The sequence below is a fragment of the Bombus affinis genome, chromosome 2, assembly GCF_024516045.1.
Source record: "Bombus affinis isolate iyBomAffi1 chromosome 2, iyBomAffi1.2, whole genome shotgun sequence".
Lineage (NCBI taxonomy): Eukaryota > Metazoa > Arthropoda > Insecta > Hymenoptera > Apidae > Bombus > Bombus affinis.
In genome coordinates, this window is record NC_066345.1 from 16841322 (window position 1) to 16861832 (window position 20511).

General features: G+C 37.2%; 4 protein-coding genes across 10 annotated transcripts; 1 reads left to right on the plus strand and 3 right to left on the minus strand.

Annotated features, from left to right (window-relative positions):
- Positions 1-7395: 7395 nt before the first annotated feature.
- On the minus strand, positions 7396-12848 carry LOC126923559 (E3 ubiquitin-protein ligase Godzilla-like). Of its 3 annotated transcripts, none has more exons than XM_050737142.1 (8): positions 12263-12847; positions 11096-11325; positions 10675-10867; positions 10353-10561; positions 10078-10252; positions 9816-9974; positions 9503-9712; positions 7396-9317 (listed from the first exon to the last, which is right to left on the minus strand). In XM_050737142.1, exons 2-8 carry the CDS (start codon positions 11273-11275, stop codon positions 9091-9093), a joined length of 1353 nt encoding a protein of 450 aa, XP_050593099.1. In that variant the 5' UTR covers positions 11276-11325; positions 12263-12847; the 3' UTR covers positions 7396-9090. The 3 variants fall into 3 exon arrangements, with proteins under 3 accessions (XP_050593099.1, XP_050593089.1, XP_050593107.1); XM_050737132.1 differs by having other exon boundaries at positions 11096-11416; XM_050737150.1 differs by lacking the exon at positions 7396-9317 and adding an exon at positions 9368-9390 and having other exon boundaries at positions 11096-11416; positions 12263-12848.
- A 344-nt stretch (positions 12849-13192) lies between these two features.
- Positions 13193-18466, minus strand: LOC126923525 (homeobox protein 9). Of its 4 annotated transcripts, XM_050737071.1 has the most exons (6): positions 18159-18466; positions 14703-16341; positions 14463-14636; positions 14246-14386; positions 13994-14162; positions 13193-13914 (listed from the first exon to the last, which is right to left on the minus strand). In XM_050737071.1, the coding sequence occupies exons 2-5, from the start codon at positions 16326-16328 to the stop codon at positions 14004-14006; spliced, it is 2100 nt and encodes a 699-aa protein (XP_050593028.1). In that variant the 5' UTR covers positions 16329-16341; positions 18159-18466; the 3' UTR covers positions 13193-13914; positions 13994-14003. The 4 variants fall into 4 exon arrangements, with proteins under 4 accessions (XP_050593028.1, XP_050593020.1, XP_050593037.1 ...); XM_050737063.1 differs by having other exon boundaries at positions 13193-14162; XM_050737080.1 differs by lacking the exon at positions 18159-18466 and adding an exon at positions 16662-16807 and having other exon boundaries at positions 13193-14162.
- On the minus strand, positions 16567-18161 carry LOC126923581 (phosphatidate cytidylyltransferase, mitochondrial). Its single transcript, XM_050737175.1, has one exon. It carries the CDS (start codon positions 17768-17770, stop codon positions 16658-16660), a length of 1113 nt encoding a protein of 370 aa, XP_050593132.1. The 5' UTR covers positions 17771-18161; the 3' UTR covers positions 16567-16657.
- Positions 18467-18599: 133 nt separating the features above from the next.
- On the plus strand, positions 18600-20492 carry LOC126923616 (COP9 signalosome complex subunit 6). Of its 2 annotated transcripts, XM_050737287.1 has the most exons (7): positions 18600-18617; positions 18705-18904; positions 18983-19240; positions 19310-19593; positions 19665-19830; positions 19918-20111; positions 20183-20492. In XM_050737287.1, the coding sequence occupies exons 3-7, from the start codon at positions 19009-19011 to the stop codon at positions 20321-20323; spliced, it is 1017 nt and encodes a 338-aa protein (XP_050593244.1). In that variant the 5' UTR covers positions 18600-18617; positions 18705-18904; positions 18983-19008; the 3' UTR covers positions 20324-20492. The 2 variants fall into 2 exon arrangements, with proteins under 2 accessions (XP_050593244.1, XP_050593234.1); XM_050737277.1 differs by lacking the exon at positions 18600-18617 and having other exon boundaries at positions 18624-18904.
- The last annotated feature ends 19 nt before the right edge of the window (positions 20493-20511 follow it).

Below are 20511 nucleotides of genomic sequence, written 5' to 3' on the forward strand. Positions count from 1 at the left end.
GTCGTAACTAAGTTGCCGGTGTCTATCGTATAACCGATACACGGAGGATCGAATTTGCGCGTAAAGAGTGACAGTAGGTTGTTCGGCGAGTCGCTCTCCTCCACGCGGATGATCGAGACGATGTTGTCTTCGAGACGACTCGTAAATGACGTCAGCCCCGCTCGTAGATATCCCGGAGCCGATAGCCGGATGACAGCTGTCCGAGCGGCCCGGGGCGGCGGGGCCCTTAGAAGTCCCCCTGGAGCAGACGGCCTCCTTCTCGACGATCCCGGCGATCTCGAGGATGATCTCGACGGTGATCCGCGAAGCGAACGGCCAACTCGAACCGCGCCAACGCGACGATAACTTGCACGGTGGTGAAAACACCGGACGCCAACTCGCGCGGCAATGACAGTAGTGGTAATAACAATGGCGCGACCACGCGTTCCACGCACTCGGGATTCTCGTGCCAACGCCGCCTCCGCCGCCGCCGCCGCCGCCGCCGCTGCTGCTGCACTCGATGATCCACCGCTTTCGCCTCTTCTTTCTGCCGCGCCACCTGCACCGCCGACTCCTCGTGTCGTACAATCCCGCTGCTGCTCTCTTCTTCGCTCTCGATCTCGCTCTCGATCTCGCTCTCGATCTCGCTCTCGCTCTCGCTCTCGTTTTCGCTCGAACGCTCCTGTAACTGTTGTTGCTGTTGTCGCTGTTGTTGCCGCTGTTCCTGTCGCCGCCGCCGCTGTTCCCGATCTCGCTCCCGTTCCACCTGCCACTCGCGAATCTGCTGCTGATCTCGATCTCGATCCCGATCCCGATCCCGATCCCGTTCCCGTTCCCGCTCGCTCTTTCTCGCAGTCCGATCCTTTTGCCAGATGGCCGCCGCCACTTCCGATGCCGTTGCGGCACTGCAACCACGCCGGTAACGGCAGCTCTCGACCAGATTGACCAGCGAGACAGTGACGATCGTAAACACGATGACAACCGTCGTCGTCGTTGTTGTTGTTGTTGTTGTTGTTGTTGTGATAGTAGTTGTCGCTGCTGTTGTTGCGCCGGCAACGGCGACGATGACGACGACGGCGACGGCGACGACGACGGCAGTGGCGACGGCAGTGACGACGGCAGTGGCGACGACGACGCCGGCGATACTGCCCGTTTCGAGGACGACGGAGACCTGCGATCTCTCGACCGGCGAAAGCACCTGGACACCGTAGTCCCCCTTCCGAGGCTCACCAGCTCCCGATACGGGGCACCGAGGTTCATGCTGCATCCTAAACGCCCGGCTATTCTCCCTTTTCCGTCTGCCCCCCTTCGATTATCGCGGATGATCACGCTTGCCGATTACACGGCAACGCGTCCCACCGCGTTAACGACAACTTCAACGGCCACCACGTTGACAGCCTACGCGGCACCGACGTCGTTTTCTTTGTTCGTTGCCATTGCGTCGGCTTCATGGACACACCCCAAGCAGGTTCGCCAGTAGCCTGCCGAGTATCCACCTTCCGCGCGAGTACTCTTACCTAACCTTTCCTCCTTGACCTCGTTGTGCTTTTCTCTACCTCTCTCTCTCTCTCTCTCTCTCTCTCCTCAACCCTATCTAGCTGTCTTGCTCTTCCTTGCTCGCTCGCTCTCCCGATACAGTCAACGTATATCTCGTTTCTTACCCGAAAACACTACCACCGTACCAGTTCTTATCTCCTTCCTCTTATTCTTTGTAACTTTTTCCAACGCGGTTCCGGAGAGACAACTTCTTCCGTCCTGCTTCGCTTCTCGTTCGTATACAATACAGACAGGATTGCTTCCTCGGTGGCAAAGTGAGGTTAGGGGACTACCCTTGACAAATATGGTAGCGCGCACCAGGATCCGCGCGTGAGAGCTCGCGCGCGCGCGCGCGGAGGGGCGCGCGCACGGCCCTCTACACCGTGACGATGGAAATTCCAAACGATAGACGACGATAAGATCGTGGAATATTTCCTTCTTCCAAGGAATTCACCGATTCCTTTCTTCTTTCCTTTCCGTGCGTATTCCTTGCCGACTTCCTAGCGCGAACGTTCGCTTCGTTCGATCGTTTCGTCGTTTCGTCCGCGTATCCTCGGGCAACCACCTTCTTACAAACTCGACGATTCCACTCGAGCCGTTTCGATACGCGAGACACTCGGACGAGGCACAAAACGGACGGATCGCGCGTCCGATCGGTTCACTCGGGCTTTCGAAACGCTTCTCTTGCTCGTTGTACGAACATCCGATCGTAGCTGAAACACGGACGACGACTCGTTTCGGCTAAAATTTCAGCGAGCTTGTCGCCAAGCTCCTCGTGGCAGCGTACTCCGTCTCGACCGTGGCGCACCTTTAAAATCGCCTCGTGTCACGTCGACTCGCTTGTTCGAATCCGGCGAAGGAAGAGTCGCACGCGCCTGCTTTTATTCGGCACACGAATTCGGCACAGATTTACAGACGGGATATCGGTACGCGCGCGACTCCTTCGCTCGACTTCTCTTATCGACGCGTCGTATACAGGTTCGAAGGAAGTTTTATGCCGCGACCAGCGCGACCGACCAACCTCTCCTTCTTTCTTCGTCTCGCGCGTTCGTCTCGTTTTCCTTTTCGTTTCTCAGAACTAGGAAACGTCGGAGGCCGTTGGGTACTGGCGTGGAAAGAAGCGAAACGGGGCCAAGTATACCGTGTTCCAGCAAAACCGACGAATCCACTTTTCGCGGTTTCGGGCGAGCAACCTTTATCGACAGGATGGTGGCGCGACCGATAACGATCGTCGCTCGTCCAACCTTCTTTCTTCTTTCTTTCTTTCTTTCCTTCTTTCCTTCCTTCCTTCTTTCCGTTTCTCTGCCTCTGCTCCCCCTCCCTTCTTCTTTCTTCTCCTTCGTCTCCTGCGATTTCCTCCGTTCACCCTCGTACGCGAACGTTCCACAGGCAGGATCCCGCGTTTATCGTCGCGTAAATGAGAAATCCTGCAACGCGGACGGCGCTCGAACCACGCACGCAGGTACGCACGCACATACACACTTTTTGGGGTCGTGCGCGTGACGCGGAAACACCGACCCCGTAGCCGCGCACCAGCAACTGCGCGCGGGTCGTATAACGAACGTGTCGAGAGTCCCTCTTCGAGAGACGACGGAAACTTCGGTGCACCTTCGGTCTCTCGCTGCTCTGTCTTTCCAATTCGCACGCGCACACGCACACACACGTCGAAATTTCTCCTTCCGTTTATCCCCTCTCTCTATCCGCTACCGGTCATCCCCTCCTTCCACCCCATACTTTTTCCATCCCCTTCGTGCTTTCGTTCGCACGCGATTTTCCTCTTTTCACCGCCCTACCCTCTTGCACCACCCGCTCCCTATTTAACTCGCTCCTTCTCCTTCTTTCCCCTGTTAGCCTCCCTTTCCAACCGACCCACCCCCGTCTATTTCGGTCTCCGTCTCTCTCCCCTCTATACGCGTATTCCTACCAGTTGTAATCTCGGGTGGATCTCTTGCGCGCGCCTCTATCTCGGCTCCTTTCACCCCTATCCTCCTTTCCTATATATTCCTCTGGGAATATCAGCTACGTTGCCTCTCACTCGCTGTCCACGTCCACGGCTATTACTCGCGAAAGAATATCAACCACGGGACGATGGTACGTCGTGGAAAAACCATCGATATCGGTAACCTGCGAATAAACATCGATCGCTCAAACACCATCGCCGTTTACCGAACCAGATCGGCATCGGTCAATCCGTGCCACGCTGTGCGTTCTGCGTACTGTTTTGCGGAATGGAAAAGTGTCCCGTGATCCGCCATCTTTCTTCTTATCGCTCTCGTCCAGGGGAGCTCCAACCATTTCCACCCTGATGCCTGTTTCCCTACGCCTCGATTCTACCCTTCGTTCTGTTCCCCTACCTCGGCCACCCAACACGGTGCCCTTGCCTTGCCTTGCCATCGGCTTCGCGTTTATCCGTCTCTCTCTTTCGTACCCCTTCCTTACTCTCGCTATTCCCCTAACTCGCTTTTCGGCTCCTCCGGCTTGCTTCCTCCCCGTTACGCAGTTTTCACGATCCCCTACCGCCGATTTTCCACCTCTTCGCCCCTTTATCCCGTATTTTTCCGTCTCTCGACTAAAAACAACGGTACACACGTTGCCGGTTGCCTTCTGCCCCACGCAGTGCGTCGCTTCTATCGTTTCTACTACCAACGTCTATCGCTACCGTCTCCGACTTTTATTTCTCTTCTTTCCCCCGTCCCTCTCTCTCTCTCTCTCATTCTCACTCGGAACTTTAACTCGATCTCTCGGCCTTCGAACAATTTCCACCGAGATCCTCCTTCATTTTCAGAGAAAGCAACAATTACCTTTCCCCGTCACCGTTCGCCTATTTCCGCTCGATATTTTTCTCTCTTTTTTCGTAATTAGCGTCTCGTTCGGCATTTCCGAGTCCCTTTCCTTCCTTCTTCTACGTTCCATAGATTCCTGTAATCGTACGCGTTCACTGGACGACGGAGATACTGGTCGGGACGGACGCGAGGTCGGGCGTCTAAAAAAAGCGTCGGATTAAGATATCCTCGAATTCGATGTCGCGCCTCCTTTATTCGTTGACCTACTGCCGTAAGAGATCCGATAGAAACGTAATTCTAATTGCTTGGGATCGTATTCGCGAAAGACGTTCGTATCTCCTGTCTCCCACCTCCTCCCACCCCCCTTCCCCTGCTCGTACGATGTTGAATCGCTTCGTTCGTTGAACGTAAAGGATCGTCCGTTTTCGAGGACTGATCGTATCTCGATAAATGGCTGCGTTTCCAAGACGCGATCGTGCGAACGTTCGAACGACGACCGTCTGGTACCTATCTTTGTCGGAGAACGTAACATCGATATTTATGAAATTGAGAAGATCGTCAACGTCTAAGGACTTATCGCCGTAGATGCAACCGCGATGTTCGAAATATATCTGTCGCGGATGCAGCATTGAAGGCGCAAAGCGCATGTACCGCGTTAGCATCCAGAGCGACCACGTTTTCTTGCGCACGGATATACGCATACACGAGAAGGCGTATCCTACCAAGGACGTTTCGCAGCAGATCCTTCTCTCTCCCTCTGCCTCCTCCTCTGTCCCTCTCTCTCTCGTACTTATTCGCTCTCCCTGTTTGAAAGTTAGGTCGGCAGTATTACCGCGCATGACCACGGACGAAGGGAAATATTCGCGAATCGATAATTCGCGAGCAGCTGCAGCAACAGCAACGGGTTAGTCACGCGAACGACTAGCCCGTTCGATTATTACTGGAGCAATTCGCGTTGTCGTGGTAATCTCTAAATTATACATTGCTGTATATCCTTTGCGATATAGCAACGTCGTAGCATAAGTCAACCGTCAAAGTCTATACGATCGAGTACGAACGAACGAAATTTCAGAAAGTTGAAGAGACAAGAGCCGGACTACTCGGTCAGAGTCTCACGAGTGTACCGACTCACCTATGGTTTGCCATCGGTACATCAATCGGTCAAGATGCCGCTACTTTACGCTTTAATTTAGAATCATACCGGCCACGGTACAGAATTTATCGGTCCTGTAGAATTTGCACGTGTATCGTGTCGCATTGTCGTATCCAAGAGCATTCTCGATCATAAGATGATTTTCGTTGAAGTACGTCCTAAAATTTGTACGTCGTTTTCTGTGGGAACGAACATTTTTATTTATCCTTGATGTCCTGACGATAGCGGGACAGAAAATCCTCGCAAATGTTTACGATAGCCAGATAGCCATCGGAAATAAAAATTTCAAAAACGTGATCACGCAACGCTGATAAATACCTCGCAGGATAGACTCCGGTATTTTAGTACTCGTCAAAATGTGAGGTTATCTATATTCTTTCGTGCTATCTTCGATCGCAATGACATCTGATGATTAACAAGGAATATGCATGTACACGCTTAAATTACACGCGGTACGATCATCATTGATCTCGTATCTTGATCCACTCGCATCATGTGCATTAATTATCGCGATATCGTTTCCTTTGTCTAATATCGTGAGTTGTATTTTAAAAAGTATATTCTTTGAATCTTCAGATTTGTATCTTCAATTGCTTTTTCACCACTTTCCTTCCTTCGACAACACTTAGCGCGTCGATCCGTTGTCAGTTGTTGCGTTACGGACATTAAACGTTATTAACGGATAGAACGTATAAAAACACGACGCAGGTAAACGTAAGGACAAGTTGTAACAATTCCTTTTCTTTATCCTCTTCGATCCTCGCGCAACGGCAAAATTCTATTTTTATAAATCGTCTCGAGAACGAAGATTTATCGATTGCGACAAGATATAACACTCGGCAAAAATTACTTGTCCCATAATAATTTTCTATCTGTACTAAATCATTAATTTTCATTCATCGCGTTAAACATTATGTAACAGTTATAATATCTGCCTTGAATATGCGGATGCGATTACAACGATGAATCACCGACAAATTGCGTCGCGTTGCAAACGTTATCTAACAATACATGCAAATTTTTGTAACACGTCCTGTATGGTATACCAATGGTTGCGATACAAGGAAATTGATAGAAACGTTTGATTACTTAATTTTCGGTCGCTAATGTGACACATCCATATCGTCGAGAAACTGTTTTGAAATAACTAGAATAAAAAAAGAAAAAAAAAATTACAATTACGTGTGTACGTGTCGGAATCTGACTGGTTATTAACATCGGACGTGCTCGATTTTGTGATCACCACATATGAAAAAGCAGCAAGAGGTAGAAAAAGGGATGTCGAAAGGTATGGGTAACAGAAGAGGAAAGATCAAGAGGATGAATAAGAAAGATTCAGAGGCGGAGGAAGAAATCGGGGTTGCTGCGATAGCGAAGGTGGAGAGGATGAAGCTATTCGGAAGGTTGAAGAGGCCGAAGCTACGAAGAACAGAGCACGATCTTTCCTCGTCATCGTGACCGTCTCTGGCCGATTTTCTAACAAGGAGGCCAATTCAGATGGCATTGTGTCGTCACGTGCGGCCACTCGCTCTCTCTCAACAGAACGCTGTTAGAACCTCTTCCCCCTGTACAACCGCAAAACTTTCCTACATTATCACTTCTCTGTACCTGCCTTCTTCTTCTCCTCCTACTCCTCCACCGCCATTTTCTTTCCTATTCTAGTCATTTTAGTGTTCCCACCTCTTCTTTATTCTCTTGCATCAAAACAATCTTCCATGAAATTATACACACTTTGTTTCCTTTTTTCGCGAAATGCAATTTGCAACTCTTTTCCTTATTTTATGTCGGACCTAAAATTTATCAGACAACAGTAACATGTTTCTATACGAACAATTAACACAATGAATCGGTATATATTTTGAATGTACTATGAAACACGATTCCTCTCTCTATTTCTTTAAATAAATTACTTTATCTCGATAGCGATAGAAAAACTACATACAGTAAAACACAAAATATAAATATCTTTTTATTTTTATCCGAATAATACATCTAGCGTTAAACAATAAGACGATAGCAAGCCCAATCTTTCGATTTAGACATCATAATGATCAAGTAAAAATTCATTCTTTGATATTGTAAAATATACATATACATATACATACATACATACATACATGCATGCATACATACATACATACATACATACATACAAACATACGAGCCCGCGCACGGATAATAAGTTCACACATACCGGCTATTTACACAATTTTATACAACTTTCCTTTCTCCCGAAAGAATTTATTTAAACAGCAATCGAATCACAGTAATCATTTCCTAATTTCCGTAATTCCGTAATCGTATTTTCTTTAGATAATATGCTTTTTTAATGTTGGCACGCAGTCTAATTTCAGATAATTTTGTCACGTTATTAGGAAATGGTTGAAAGCTCCCCTTTCTATCTATCTATATTTATATATATATATGGGAAACTATATCTATATATACATAGGTATAGATATATATATATATATATATAGATATATAGATATATATATATATATATATATACATAAAAAAGTTTACAGAACCTATATAGAAAACGTCATGTCAAAAACATTCAATTACATTTTATTACGTTTTTTTTTTAGAAAAAGATATTAAAAATGTACCATTACTCTCTATCAAAGTTGTTTAACAAAATTCAATTTGAATAACATAGCAACTAAAGTCCCAAATATTTCCTATCAGAATTTTATTGTATTTAGTTATATCTTATATGTCCTGCACATTAAAGAAAATTTTATTTTTGGTCTCCTATTTTATATATATATATATGTATGTATATACAATAACAAATAATATTTACAAACTCATGTTGCGCATCATATCATTAAAAAATATTTTTTCTCTCATTATATGTATATATGTATATCGCCAATAACCATCATTTAACATTTCTAAATTAACTAAAAGTATGTCTATTTGTCTATAAAACAAAATTATATATATACCATGGTAACTAACAAAGAAAATGATAAATGTAGATATATTAATCGATAGCTGAGTGCAAAGATAAAATATCTAGGCCATAATTGTAAATATAAAACTGTAAATAAACATTAGTAATTTTAAAATAAGTGAATATTTCAAATGGACTGATTATAATAATTTTGGGTAAACTGTTTTTATACGAATATTTTTTAAATGACTAACAGATATATCGGAAAGATTAAATTACATAGACATATGCCTAAAAAAATAATTTGCAGTCTTAACGTTATTAAACTATTTCCATATATTTAAAATGAGTTTTAGTTCAAACAAGTTAATAGGGTAACAATTATTCTTACTATTAAAACAATGGCAGATCATTTTGAAGAAGAAATTTTCGCTTACCTTGATATAAAATACACGATGTAGAAAAAATGGTTGATGAACAGTGAGAATGTTAGACAAATGAAATAAGTTTACAGAACATGCACGTTAATGCAAACCATTTAGTTGACCGAGTTACAAGTGGTGATAATTTTAGTTCTTTTAAATAAAAGGTAAAGTTCTTGAAGCATTCAAAATTTTCCATTTTTTCATAGTTACGATTATTTTAGTGATCTATATCAAATTTTGTAACACCTTAAAAGAACATACCAATTTTATCCAAGACATAGACATGTGATAAAAGAATAGATGCAATCGAATTTATACGTGAATATCGATCTCTTCACAATCCGTGTCAGTAATATTTGTAGCTTCATTTTCAATTGGTACAACAGATCCAATTTCACAAATTTGTGAATTCGCTACGGGTCGTCTATTGCGATTTATTATTTGAGCAATAGGGGCTGGCAACTCTTCGGCATCCGTATATAAATTCACCGTGTGTGGTTTAGTACTGCTCACAGAACACTCTAAATCCGGCAACTCACCTAATTAAATGATTAAAGTTGCTATTTTCTTTTTTTCACTACTTTGATTATTAACCCTCACAGTGCTAGGGAACTATGACCATATAATAAACTATGTAGGTACTAATGAATGACGAATCATGTTAAACTGCAATGGGAGGATTAATAAAAACCACATTTAAATGATGTATAAAAATAATTCTTACCATTGATGCTATGAATATCAAACGCTCTGAAAACCGTTCTACTAGATGGTTCTCCATCACTTATACTAGATTCACCATCTGATGTATCAGACAATTCTTCAGAATCAGAACTACTGCTTGAATGAATCATATCGCGCTGCCTTGTTTCCGACCTTCTGGCACGACTAAAAGGATTCTCCCTTTGTCGTGAAAATGTTCCACCTTGAGTTCCTAATAAAATATTTCCGATTTAGTAGAATATAACTTATCATATGATATAAGTAATTTTGTAGTTGAATTTTTTAATATGGAAAGATAAAGATTTTTTTCATACCTTGATGACCTTCACGAATCAAAGGTGTCGTGTCATCGGCATCCGAATCACTTTCGTCAGTAACAACTTGCTCATCCGCCGCAAAAACTTTTCGTTTACAAACGGGACAAACCCTACGATTTTTTGTCAGCCAAGGGTCAATACATTTTGTATGATAAGCTGGAAATAAATGATAGGTTATTATTCAAGATACAAATAACATTAAATATAAAACATTTCGTGTACGAAACAACGTGTTTAATTGCACTAAACACATACTAACCATGTGCACAAGGCAAAACTCTTAATTTTTCACCTTCTGCGTAATCATCTAAACAGATGGCACATGTTTCATATGGATCACCTTTCGTATATTTATGCGTAGGAATTTTTTTCAAACTTGAATTAGGTAACCTATGCCTTCGTTGCCTTCTTCTATCTTTAATACATCTAACAATCTGTAATTTACAAAAAAATGTTGTAAATATAATTATTTGCTGAAAATACCACAGTAATTTAGATATTGCTTAATATATGATATGCTTAGGATATGCTCACCATAAAGATAACCATGACTAGAAAACATATCCCAACAACAATAGCAAAAGGTAAGAGCAAGTGTGCTATATTAAATGGAGTATCATCATTAATTTGTACAAAATACAATTCATCGTATAAATAATTTTCCTTAATAATCAATCCTGTGATCTCGCTAACAAATACAGATGGTATTAATATTCCTACAGGATCTCTAGCTTGCATTGGTTCTATAACAAAGTATATATTTATAATTTCCCGCTCTCAATACTGGAATATTATTATACAAATATTTCCAATGATGATTATCATATATGTATATTTTTGTAATGAAAATAATTACCTAATCTATTGCTGTTCACATTATGTATAATTACAGCGTCATATCCTGCTTTCTGTGCCATTCGTATTTTTCTTTCAAAACTACAGTTATAGCGAGCAATTAAAATTACCCAATTACCATTATAATTAGTAGTATTGGGAGGGCCCTGTATTTCATGACACGCTGTAGGTGGTTCTGCATACACAACCATCCCCTAACAAAAAGTTTCCCGTAAATCAAAATGTTTATTTTGTTTCTAATTTGTATTTGTTTATTATTTTATTTTCCTATAAACTATCAAAACTATCAACATAATAATATTCCATAGATAATATTTTATATTTTATACATATCTGTATAAATACTGCAATATTTTTTCCAATGTGTATAATATAACAGAAAAGATCATAGAAGCATCATATATGATTGTATATTAAAATACCTTGATCCCTTCAGATGGTATTAAACCTCCAAATTTTGCAGGTACGTCTCTAAATTCTTCTTCAATTTGATGCCTTGCAGCTGCAGAAAATACTAAAATACTTGCTCTGCTGCACATCACACAAAAGACGAGAAATGTAAGCCACAACTGAAGTTGGTGGCTTAAGCAACACTGTTTCATCTTTTAAAGTATCAGAAGTGTGTATCCACTATCTTGTTAATTTTAATACTCTATCAAGAATTTGATTAAGGACTTCATTATATATTGTATTTAATCCCAAGATACTAATGTATCCATCGCAATGAACAAAATAACGCTAGCCTGCCAAAATGATTATAATAGTTTCAGACTGTTTATTTACATTGTTGTTTACTTTTTATTTACGTATCTTACATATCATCATAAAATTGTAATTAATAAATTATACAATTTTATAATTTTTACAGTGAACCTTGCGAACTTGTATTCAAATATTTCAATTAAAAACAACATAAGTTTTCAATGTGAATCTTTTTTCCCAATACATATTTCTTAGCAGTAAGTTACATATTTTATAGTAATGAAGACCTTTTATCTTTAAAAGGATTGATTATCAGCAGATTTACTAGTAGATATACTAAATATTGTTATATCATTAAGTAATAATTAACTTTCCATGCAATAACAAAGAAGTTAATTCGCATTTCGTGGAGTAATTTCTATTTATTTTACGTAATTAATGAGCGAAATTAAGGAATCAGACACATACAAAGTACCTAATATCGTGTGAATTATAACGTTCCCTTCTAACGATATATGTATGTTGTAAACGATTAATTATTGATTAATTACTAAATAAACGACCCGTAAGCAGAAAATATAAATGTTATTCTTTTGCTGGTATGAGAAAAAAGATTGTGCACTAATGTGCAACGCACATTCGTAATTTCGATGTAATATATCGAGGAACGGTTAGCATGATCATAGGATATGATAATTCAATTTCTCTAAATTATACTGGATACAGTAAAATACTAGATATAATAATTCATATGAATAAAAACAATATACACAAGTAAATGGATACGTGACAAACGGTGAGATACATATGTATAAAAATTTAACCCTATAATTTTCCTTGCTGATAGAACGCTCAAATATAAATATATAGATAATTTCGATACATACTAGTATTCCTCTATTTTTTTCATCCAGGAAACTGCGTTATGTACGACACGCAGGGAACGTTCAATCGGTTCGTAAAGTGCACGTACATGCAAACCATCCATTCACAGATGTAATATTGTAGATATTATGAGTGTGCAATAAGATACATATCGTTTATACATCGCATTTCATTTGCACCTTCCTGAATCTCTCTTCCAAAGATTTGAGGTTATAAGGATATCGTAAAACGTCGTGAATACTGTTCACTGATAAAAACGTAAAATCTTTACGACGACATTAGAGCGACTGCGACGTTGATTAATCTATTGAGTAAAATTTGTAAGCAAATGTCAAAGACCCAGCTCTGTAAACGAATTACTCATTCGTGCTTATTCATAATTACTTCAATAAAAGCGATTCGCCCAGTCGTATGTACATAACACAAAAACCATCTATACAATTTCTCTATTTTAAAAAAAAAGAAACTGTACGTAACTTGATCACTGGAGTGGAGTCACGCGGATGTCATACAGATACATACATATACTTTTTCCTCTATTTTCTTGTGGAACTATCTGATAGAGCCATGACGAACATATTCATCGCTGTGTTTGCCTGTATACACGTCCACACGTTGCAAGCGCTAAATTTAAATTCAATTAAATGTCAGCTTATAACGCATTGATTTTTATGTCATACAATTAATATTCTTTATAGAACTAACCTACAAATTGAATTTTACTTATTTAAATTTCCGATTCGCCATTTTCATATCCTAATCATTAAAGGAATGCTAATATTTATTTGAGATATTTTATTCTCTAATCTAATCTAAAGTATATATGTAGTACTCAATTAAATTTCTTATTCTTATAATCAATTATAAAACTGATGTTAATATTTTTAATATTATTTTTATTTTAGTTTATTAAACAAATTAAACATATGACATGATTTTCGTAAAAAGTATATTTAAAGTATACATACTTACAATTAGTACAATTACAACTGTTTACATTAGATAAAACATTTATAACGCCAGTGTCCTTAAATAATCACAGAAAAGACTGATTACTCAGTAAAATCAAACAAGGGAAGATACTTTTCTGTTTTCGGATGTAAAATTTATGTCTACTATGTATTTATAATCTCGTACTTTTCTAAGTTACTTATATTTTATGTTAAAAAATTATTAGCATACGTGCACATCACAAGTGTGAAGAACAATCATTTACAAAATATATGATTCAACAAGTGTAATACATAGCACAACTGAAATTCGACTCAATACGATTTATCATTTCTAAAGACAATTAAAAAAACATTGTTTATATGTAATCTGGTTTTTTAATACATAAGGAATAATTAATTGAATTTACATCATAGTATATAACATATTTTGCCTGAGTGACTTTGAGAAGACTATATTTTTACTATTTCAGCATAATTATCATCATTTATAAAAAAAGTGATTAACTATTACAATGATAACATACTGAATATATTAAAAAGAAACGTCATTATGGAAAATCAGAAATTTCGGTTTGTATCAAAGTGTTATTCTATTATAAATAAAAATGTGTGTGTGTGCGCGCGCGCGCGTGTGTGTATACATATATACATACACATACACACATATAAGGTGGAGGCACTCATCAGTAAAATCGCTTATACTGAAACAAATTACAAATTTATACATTGCACCAAGTTCGTTATTTTCTATAAGATTTTAATAATGAAGTGAAACATTACTCTGATTTCATTAAAACTTTCCACGAGAAAATCTTTCATCCAAACGTTGTGCTTTATTAATGATAGCATTCTTCTGAGCTTGATCAAATCGATTAACTTGTAAGTCAATATCTCTGTCAAATGGTCTTCTAATTGCCTGCTCAGTTGATCTTGCCTTTTTCTCTTCTTTCTAAAATTTATATTTTATTTACTAAAGTTTCATTTATCGAGAGATCAAAATATCTGAAAACAAAGTATGTAATAAACGTATACCCGTTTTTTCTCCTGAAGCTGGTTTTGATGTATTTCTAAAAGTGACTTTTCACATTTTTTATTTTTCTGACATTCAGTTTCATCACTTTCATCAAATAACTCTCGAATTGATGTTTGAACATTGTACAGTTTTTCTTCTTCCTAAAATAATAAAATATTGACAACTTTACTGTATAGAAATAATTCTCTGCTCTACTAAATATTATATCATATTTACTCGTTGTTTCCGTTTCTCAGCTTTCTTTGCTGGAGTATCTGTCCAGCACGACCTATCAGACATATCTGGACCTGCTTTCATTCGAAATTTTCGTGCTGTTAATCCTAGATTATTGATCTGAGTCGGAGGTAACTCGATCATCCATTCTTCCCGTTGATTCACCATACTATAATCCTAAAATGTTATTCATTATATTGCTGTCTTTGAATATTGTAAATATCGAAATATGATATATTTTACCTCGTTCTTTTGTTCACTTTTAATTAGCTGCGCTCTTTGTTCCAATTGTCTATGTACATAATTACTCTCTAACGCTGGATGATTAACCGGCAATGGACCTATGCCGTCTTCGTCGTCAGATTCTATTTGATCTACTTCATTATCATTAAACGACTCTATGGTATTTGGAAGAGTAGGGCCTATGGTTTTTGTATTTGTTTCATTATTACATTTATGCTTTAATAAATGTGGTGGTAATGCTGGACCAAAGACAACATCCGAATCGTTTTGCATTATATTATCTCGATTAATACTATTTAGTGTGTCTTTTTCAATTCTTTCATTTGTATTCTGTGCATCATATTTTGGTGAACAAAGTCCTATAAAATGTATATCTGTATTTGATTCCATACTAGTGGGAGAATTAGTTATTAACTGCGGCGGCAAAGCCGGTCCATATGTCGTAGATTTCTCAGTATACATATGAGATGAATGGACATCTGTTACTTTTACAGAGTCGTAATTATTAAGATGCAAGGAAGTTTGCTCAGTAAAATTCAAATTTTCTTCCTTACTATTTAAATCAACTGTATCTTTCCTTGATTCCATCAGTATAGGCGACGTAGTACCTAATGAGGAATCTGAAATGGTACCAGAATTATTATTGCTGGAACCATACAACATATCATTCTTCCTTGCATTTACCTTTGGCGATCCTTCCATGGATTCGTTTCGTGCCACGTGCTTTTTCGATGAATTATCATATTCATTGCTCAAATTTCTTTTTTTCGACTTTTTATTATGTTGTCGTGATAGTGAGTTCCTGTTTCTTATTTCCGAACTATCAGACATATTTTCATCCGTTTCCGACAGGATGTCAAATTCAGATAAATTTAATTCCTCCTTATATCCTTGACTCTCCACTGAAAAATCTCTTTTCATTAGTGATTCATTACCGCTATGACCCTGTCCTATATTTTTGGGTGAGGAGTATTCTTCTAAGCGTTGCCCTTCATCTTCTTTTGCCTGCATCCTCTTATGTATATTATATCTTTCAGACTCTCCACGAAACTTACCGTGATCTTCAGATCTTACTTTATATGATTGATAACTTTTATCACGACTTTTATCGCAACTATGATGCTTATACTTTTCGTTAGATTTATTTCTATGCTTGTCATTTTGAGATCTATCATTTTCATTTCTGCTACGACATCGTTCTTGAGATCTGTCGCTTCGATGTTCGTTTCGATCTCGATTTTTGTGTCGTTTTGGGTCTTTTGTTTTATGCTTTGAGGATAACGAAGTACTTTTAGTATCCGAACTGACATCTCTTACACTTTTATAATCTTTATTATCTTCGCGTCTTGAATTTCTTGACTCGACAGAATGTTTTGTGTATTTAGTAGAATATTTGAGGTCTTTATTATCAATGTTTAATTCTTTTGAAAATCTGTGTTCTCTATTACAATCATGTTTAGATTTGTCTTTTTTATCTTTGTATTCTATATCACTATAGCAAAATTCCTGTTCTGATTTTCCTGATTTTACATCTACTTGCACATTATCTTTACGGGTGGCTTCAAAACGAAATCGTCGTCCTTCATCACTGTCCTGACTCTCCGAGTCAGAATCCATCGTAGTCATAATTAGTTATTTGCTGAAAGTAGCAGAAATTTAATTTTTCACATGTACATAAAAGAAATACACATATATTTTTAATATAAATATATAACGCCATATACATATATATGTAACAGAGATTAATTTTAATTCTTAACTCTTAATTATTCTAACTAGCAGAATAGGATAGTATTTCATAAAAATATTTCAAGACACGACTATATATTATGTGAACGATAATACCTAGGAAAAATAATTACAATTTAACTAGATGAGAACTTTATTTCAAATACATTCGTATGAAACATAGTACATATGACAGAATTAAAGTATGAGTAAAATAAATGTAATTATTACTCCATGCGCTTGTCTGTTTCCTTTGATTGTGCTTGGTTCTTCACACCTTCCACTATGCTTTTGACTTTACTTTGATTTGGCTCTAGTTTTGAAAGGGATGTTATATGTGAATTTGTTTGTAACATCTTCATTATTTTTGCTACACTGTACTGAACAGATTTCATAAATCCAGCAGTTATAATCCCTTTTAAACTTTGGGTAACACTGGATCTCCATACAATTTCTTTCAAGCATTCCTCTAATATTTCACCACAATCAGGATCATAGGCAATTGCTCGTAAGCAATCTTCAGTATCCTTTGATCTAGGACCTTGAGACCATGCTCGGACAAGTTTAACTTGTGGTATTCTAGGTAACTGATTCAGATGATGTATTTTAGCTGTAGGACTTGTATCTTGATGACAGGTAACAGCCATTTTCTCAGACTTTGGAATATCAACATAATTTTCAAAATGTTGTAAAATTGGACTATATAATTGCTTGAAGTATGTCAGCTGAGGTAGAACAATGTTATTAACTTTTTCTTTATTCTCACCAAAAGTCATTCGAAAATCACCGTTGTAGGATAAACAAGCAATTTTTTTATAAAAGTCAACTTCCGTAAAATGCTGTGGAAGCAATAATAATGCTGCATGTACAGCTGAATGTAAATTTTGTACCAGAGCTGTAGGTAATTGAGAATATTCATTTGGTTCCACGAGTATTTTAACTGGCTTATGTAACCTTCCTGCTAAATATATATCGGTCCAATCTAACAGATCTTCTATTAGTGAAATTTCAGAAATTACACCATATTTGATAATATATCCTTCTGGCATTTGAACTAATGTATTATAATATATTTTAGCACCCCATTTTTCTTGTACATTACTAATTGCTTTGTGTCCAAAAAATCTTAATGGTTGAGCGTAATGTTTAGGATTAAGTTTCAAATTTTCAACATGCCATTGGTTTACATTGCGAACAACAAATATAAGATCCACCATATTGTTAGACTGATTGTTTAATTGTTTGAATGCAGCAGATCCATATGCAAAGCAAAACTTCATGTTTCTTGGGAAATTTTTAAGTAATTCTTTCAATTGAGGAACTCCTACTAACTTTTCCATTGTACAGAAATATTAACAGTACAATCAAGTTCTGTATAAAAGCACTCAATAGCTTTAATTCTGCATAATACTTCTTTATCCTTAAATATTAAACTAAAAATTTTAATGCAATCATTACAGATGTTTCCTCTTTTCTTTCTTCTATAAATTTAATTAGAGTACAGTTGATTTGTTTTGTGATTATCAAAATTATAAATTAAAGGAAAAAAAGAAGTGGCACTTGAAGTAAAATAAATATTTTTCGGTCCCAAATCGTCTTACAGTTTCAATAAGAAAGATCGTAAATTTTTGGACATTTGTAATCAACTGCGCCCTTTATCAACCGAGATCCATTCCGTCTAACCTAAAATTTTGTCTCATGAATTGTTTAATTAATGTACATACTTACTTAAAGTCGAAGGAATATCCTATACCGAAGATTTACTACTATCCATTAACCTCAATAATATAATTAATTTAAAATAAACAAGAGTAAACAAACGACAAAATTATGCAATATAACATCTGTGCTGCGCATCGCATTCACAAAAACATGATTGCTTGAAGTACAATACTATCTGTTTTATATTGGCTAGTTTAGAAATCGCCAATTTCCGTTCTGTCTTTTCATTGGATTTAATCATTGGATACTTCTATGTACTATTTTGTTTGAACATCTCGATATATTTTCGCAGTTATTTTCACACATACACACGTATATACCTGTATCTGTAATACAATTAACCATTTTAATAATTCTTAATTATTTCCTTTCAAAAATGTTCCAGCCTATTCGGTAGTATATATAGCTAGGTACTAGATGGTTTGTCAACTTTGTCACCCTAGTGTATTTTTTATGCAACTTCTGGTAGAGTATGAGAGCATGATTACTAATCCCAGATTTGCAATAGGTTTATAATATTTACAATTTATATCAAAACAATATATTTTCTAGTGTATTACATGCATTATCTAGTTATATATGCACGTCTAAATTTGACAATGTTGAATATATAGTTAAACATAATAGCGAAGGAACACACGATCAAATTAGACGTTTTGATTACACGGCTGATATTACTTAAATAAAGGACATTATTTAAAAATATCTATTGGAATATCACAAGGAACCGCTTCGTTTTATTAAGAAATTAGGTATTGTAAGAAAATCTGTACGTAGTATATTTCATGAAATATTGACTAACAATTCTGTTTAACATATATATTATACAGACAAATAGAAATAGATATTAAAAGCTATGGAGGTTGAGGAAAATAACGCAGCGGCTTCAACGGATACACCGATGGAAGTTGACGAGGATAATTCTGGAAAAACTAATATCACATCAACAAATCCTCCTAGTGCTATCAAAGTAATGGCATCTTCTGGAACTGTTGGCTCTGTTTCTATCAGTCTTCATCCTCTTGTCATAATGAATGTTAGCGAGCATTGGACTAGGCTTCGTGCTCAAGAAGGGTCAGATCAACTAGGTATATATTTTGTATCATTTTTCATTGTTCTTTCATTAGTTCATATTTTTCATAATTTTAATATTTTAGTATATGGAGCACTAATTGGCAAGCAAAAAGGACGCAATATAGAAATTATGAATTCTTTTGAATTAATGTTTACATGTATTAAAGATGATGTTATAATTGATAGAGATTATTATAATACTAAGGAAGAACAATTTAAACAAGTGTTTAGTGAAATGGATTTTCTTGGGTGGTATACTACAGGTGATATGCCCAATGAAAGAGACATTACAGTACATAAACAACTTTGTGAAATTAACGAAAGCCCTGTGTTATTGAAACTTGATCCAAGACCAAAAAATACTGATGTATGTATTTGTTATTATTAGCTATATGTATGTGTGCATATTATTTAATAAGTATTTAATATGTCTTGCAGCAACTCTCTGTGTCCATGTATGAATCTGTGATTGATTTGGTAAATGGAGAAGCTACAATGTTGTTTGTTCCATTGACTTACACATTGGCAACAGAGGAAGCAGAAAGAATTGGAGTGGATCATGTAGCAAGAATGTGTAGCAATGATCAAGGAGAAAGTTCATTGGGTAATTTCAGGCCTATTTAGTTAATTTATAATTATGTAAATAACTGAAAATAAAATGATATTTAAATCTGTAATTTGTTTGTAACAGTTGCAGAGCATCTTACTGCACAACATAGTGCTATAAAAATGTTGCATTCAAGGGTAAAACTAGTTCTGAAATATGTACAAGCTGTACAAAATGGAGAATTAAAGGGAAATCATGAAGTTTTAAGAGCAGCCTGTTCTTTGGGTCATAGATTACCAGTTTTAAATAATCCCAAATTCAAAGCTGACTTTTATAACGTAAGTATATGTTACAATGTCATTAGGAAAAAAATTTGCCTACGTATTTGATATATCGTTTGTGTTTCTAGCAATGTAATGACTTTGGTCTAATGACATATCTCGGCATCATAACAAAAGGTTGCAACAATATTAATCAATTTGTTAATAAGTTTAATATTTTGTATGATAGACAAGGTGTAGGTCGTCGATTGCGGAGCCTTTTCTTGTGATAAGTGAATAGGATTCATTGTTTTTATACTTGTATCTTTTTTACTCCATAAATTATAATGAATATTCCTGAAATTTGTGAAATTCAGTACAGTAAATTTAATTGGTTTGTAAATTGAATGCTGTAGTAGATATTGTACCTCTTAAAAATAAACATAAAAGTGAAATAAATATTACAATACTTGGTTTG

What these genes read in the sequence shown, in the direction of transcription:
- LOC126923559 (XM_050737142.1), bottom strand. Translation starts at nt 11,275, where the DNA reads ATGAAACAGTGTTGCTTAAGCCACCAACTTCAGTTGTGGCTTACATTT. An exon ending in AGTTTTGCCTTGTGCACATG is followed by an intron (nt 9,975 to 10,077) that starts GTTAGTATGTGT and finishes ATTTATTTCCAG; the next exon opens with CTTATCATACAAAATGTATT. An exon ending in GATTCGTGAAGGTCATCAAG is followed by an intron (nt 9,713 to 9,815) that starts GTATGAAAAAAA and finishes ATATTTTATTAG; the next exon opens with GAACTCAAGGTGGAACATTT.
- LOC126923525 (XM_050737071.1), bottom strand. Translation starts at nt 16,328, where the DNA reads ATGACTACGATGGATTCTGACTCGGAGAGTCAGGACAGTGATGAAGGA. An exon ending in AAAGTGAACAAAAGAACGAG is followed by an intron (nt 14,637 to 14,702) that starts GTAAAATATATC and finishes ATAACATTTTAG; the next exon opens with GATTATAGTATGGTGAATCA. An exon ending in CTGAGAAACGGAAACAACGA is followed by an intron (nt 14,387 to 14,462) that starts GTAAATATGATA and finishes TTATTATTTTAG; the next exon opens with GAAGAAGAAAAACTGTACAA.
- LOC126923581 (XM_050737175.1), bottom strand. Translation starts at nt 17,770, where the DNA reads ATGGAAAAGTTAGTAGGAGTTCCTCAATTGAAAGAATTACTTAAAAAT.
- LOC126923616 (XM_050737287.1), top strand. Translation starts at nt 19,009, where the DNA reads ATGGAGGTTGAGGAAAATAACGCAGCGGCTTCAACGGATACACCGATG. An exon ending in TCAAGGAGAAAGTTCATTGG is followed by an intron (nt 19,831 to 19,917) that starts GTAATTTCAGGC and finishes TGTTTGTAACAG; the next exon opens with TTGCAGAGCATCTTACTGCA. An exon ending in TCAAAGCTGACTTTTATAAC is followed by an intron (nt 20,112 to 20,182) that starts GTAAGTATATGT and finishes TTGTGTTTCTAG; the next exon opens with CAATGTAATGACTTTGGTCT.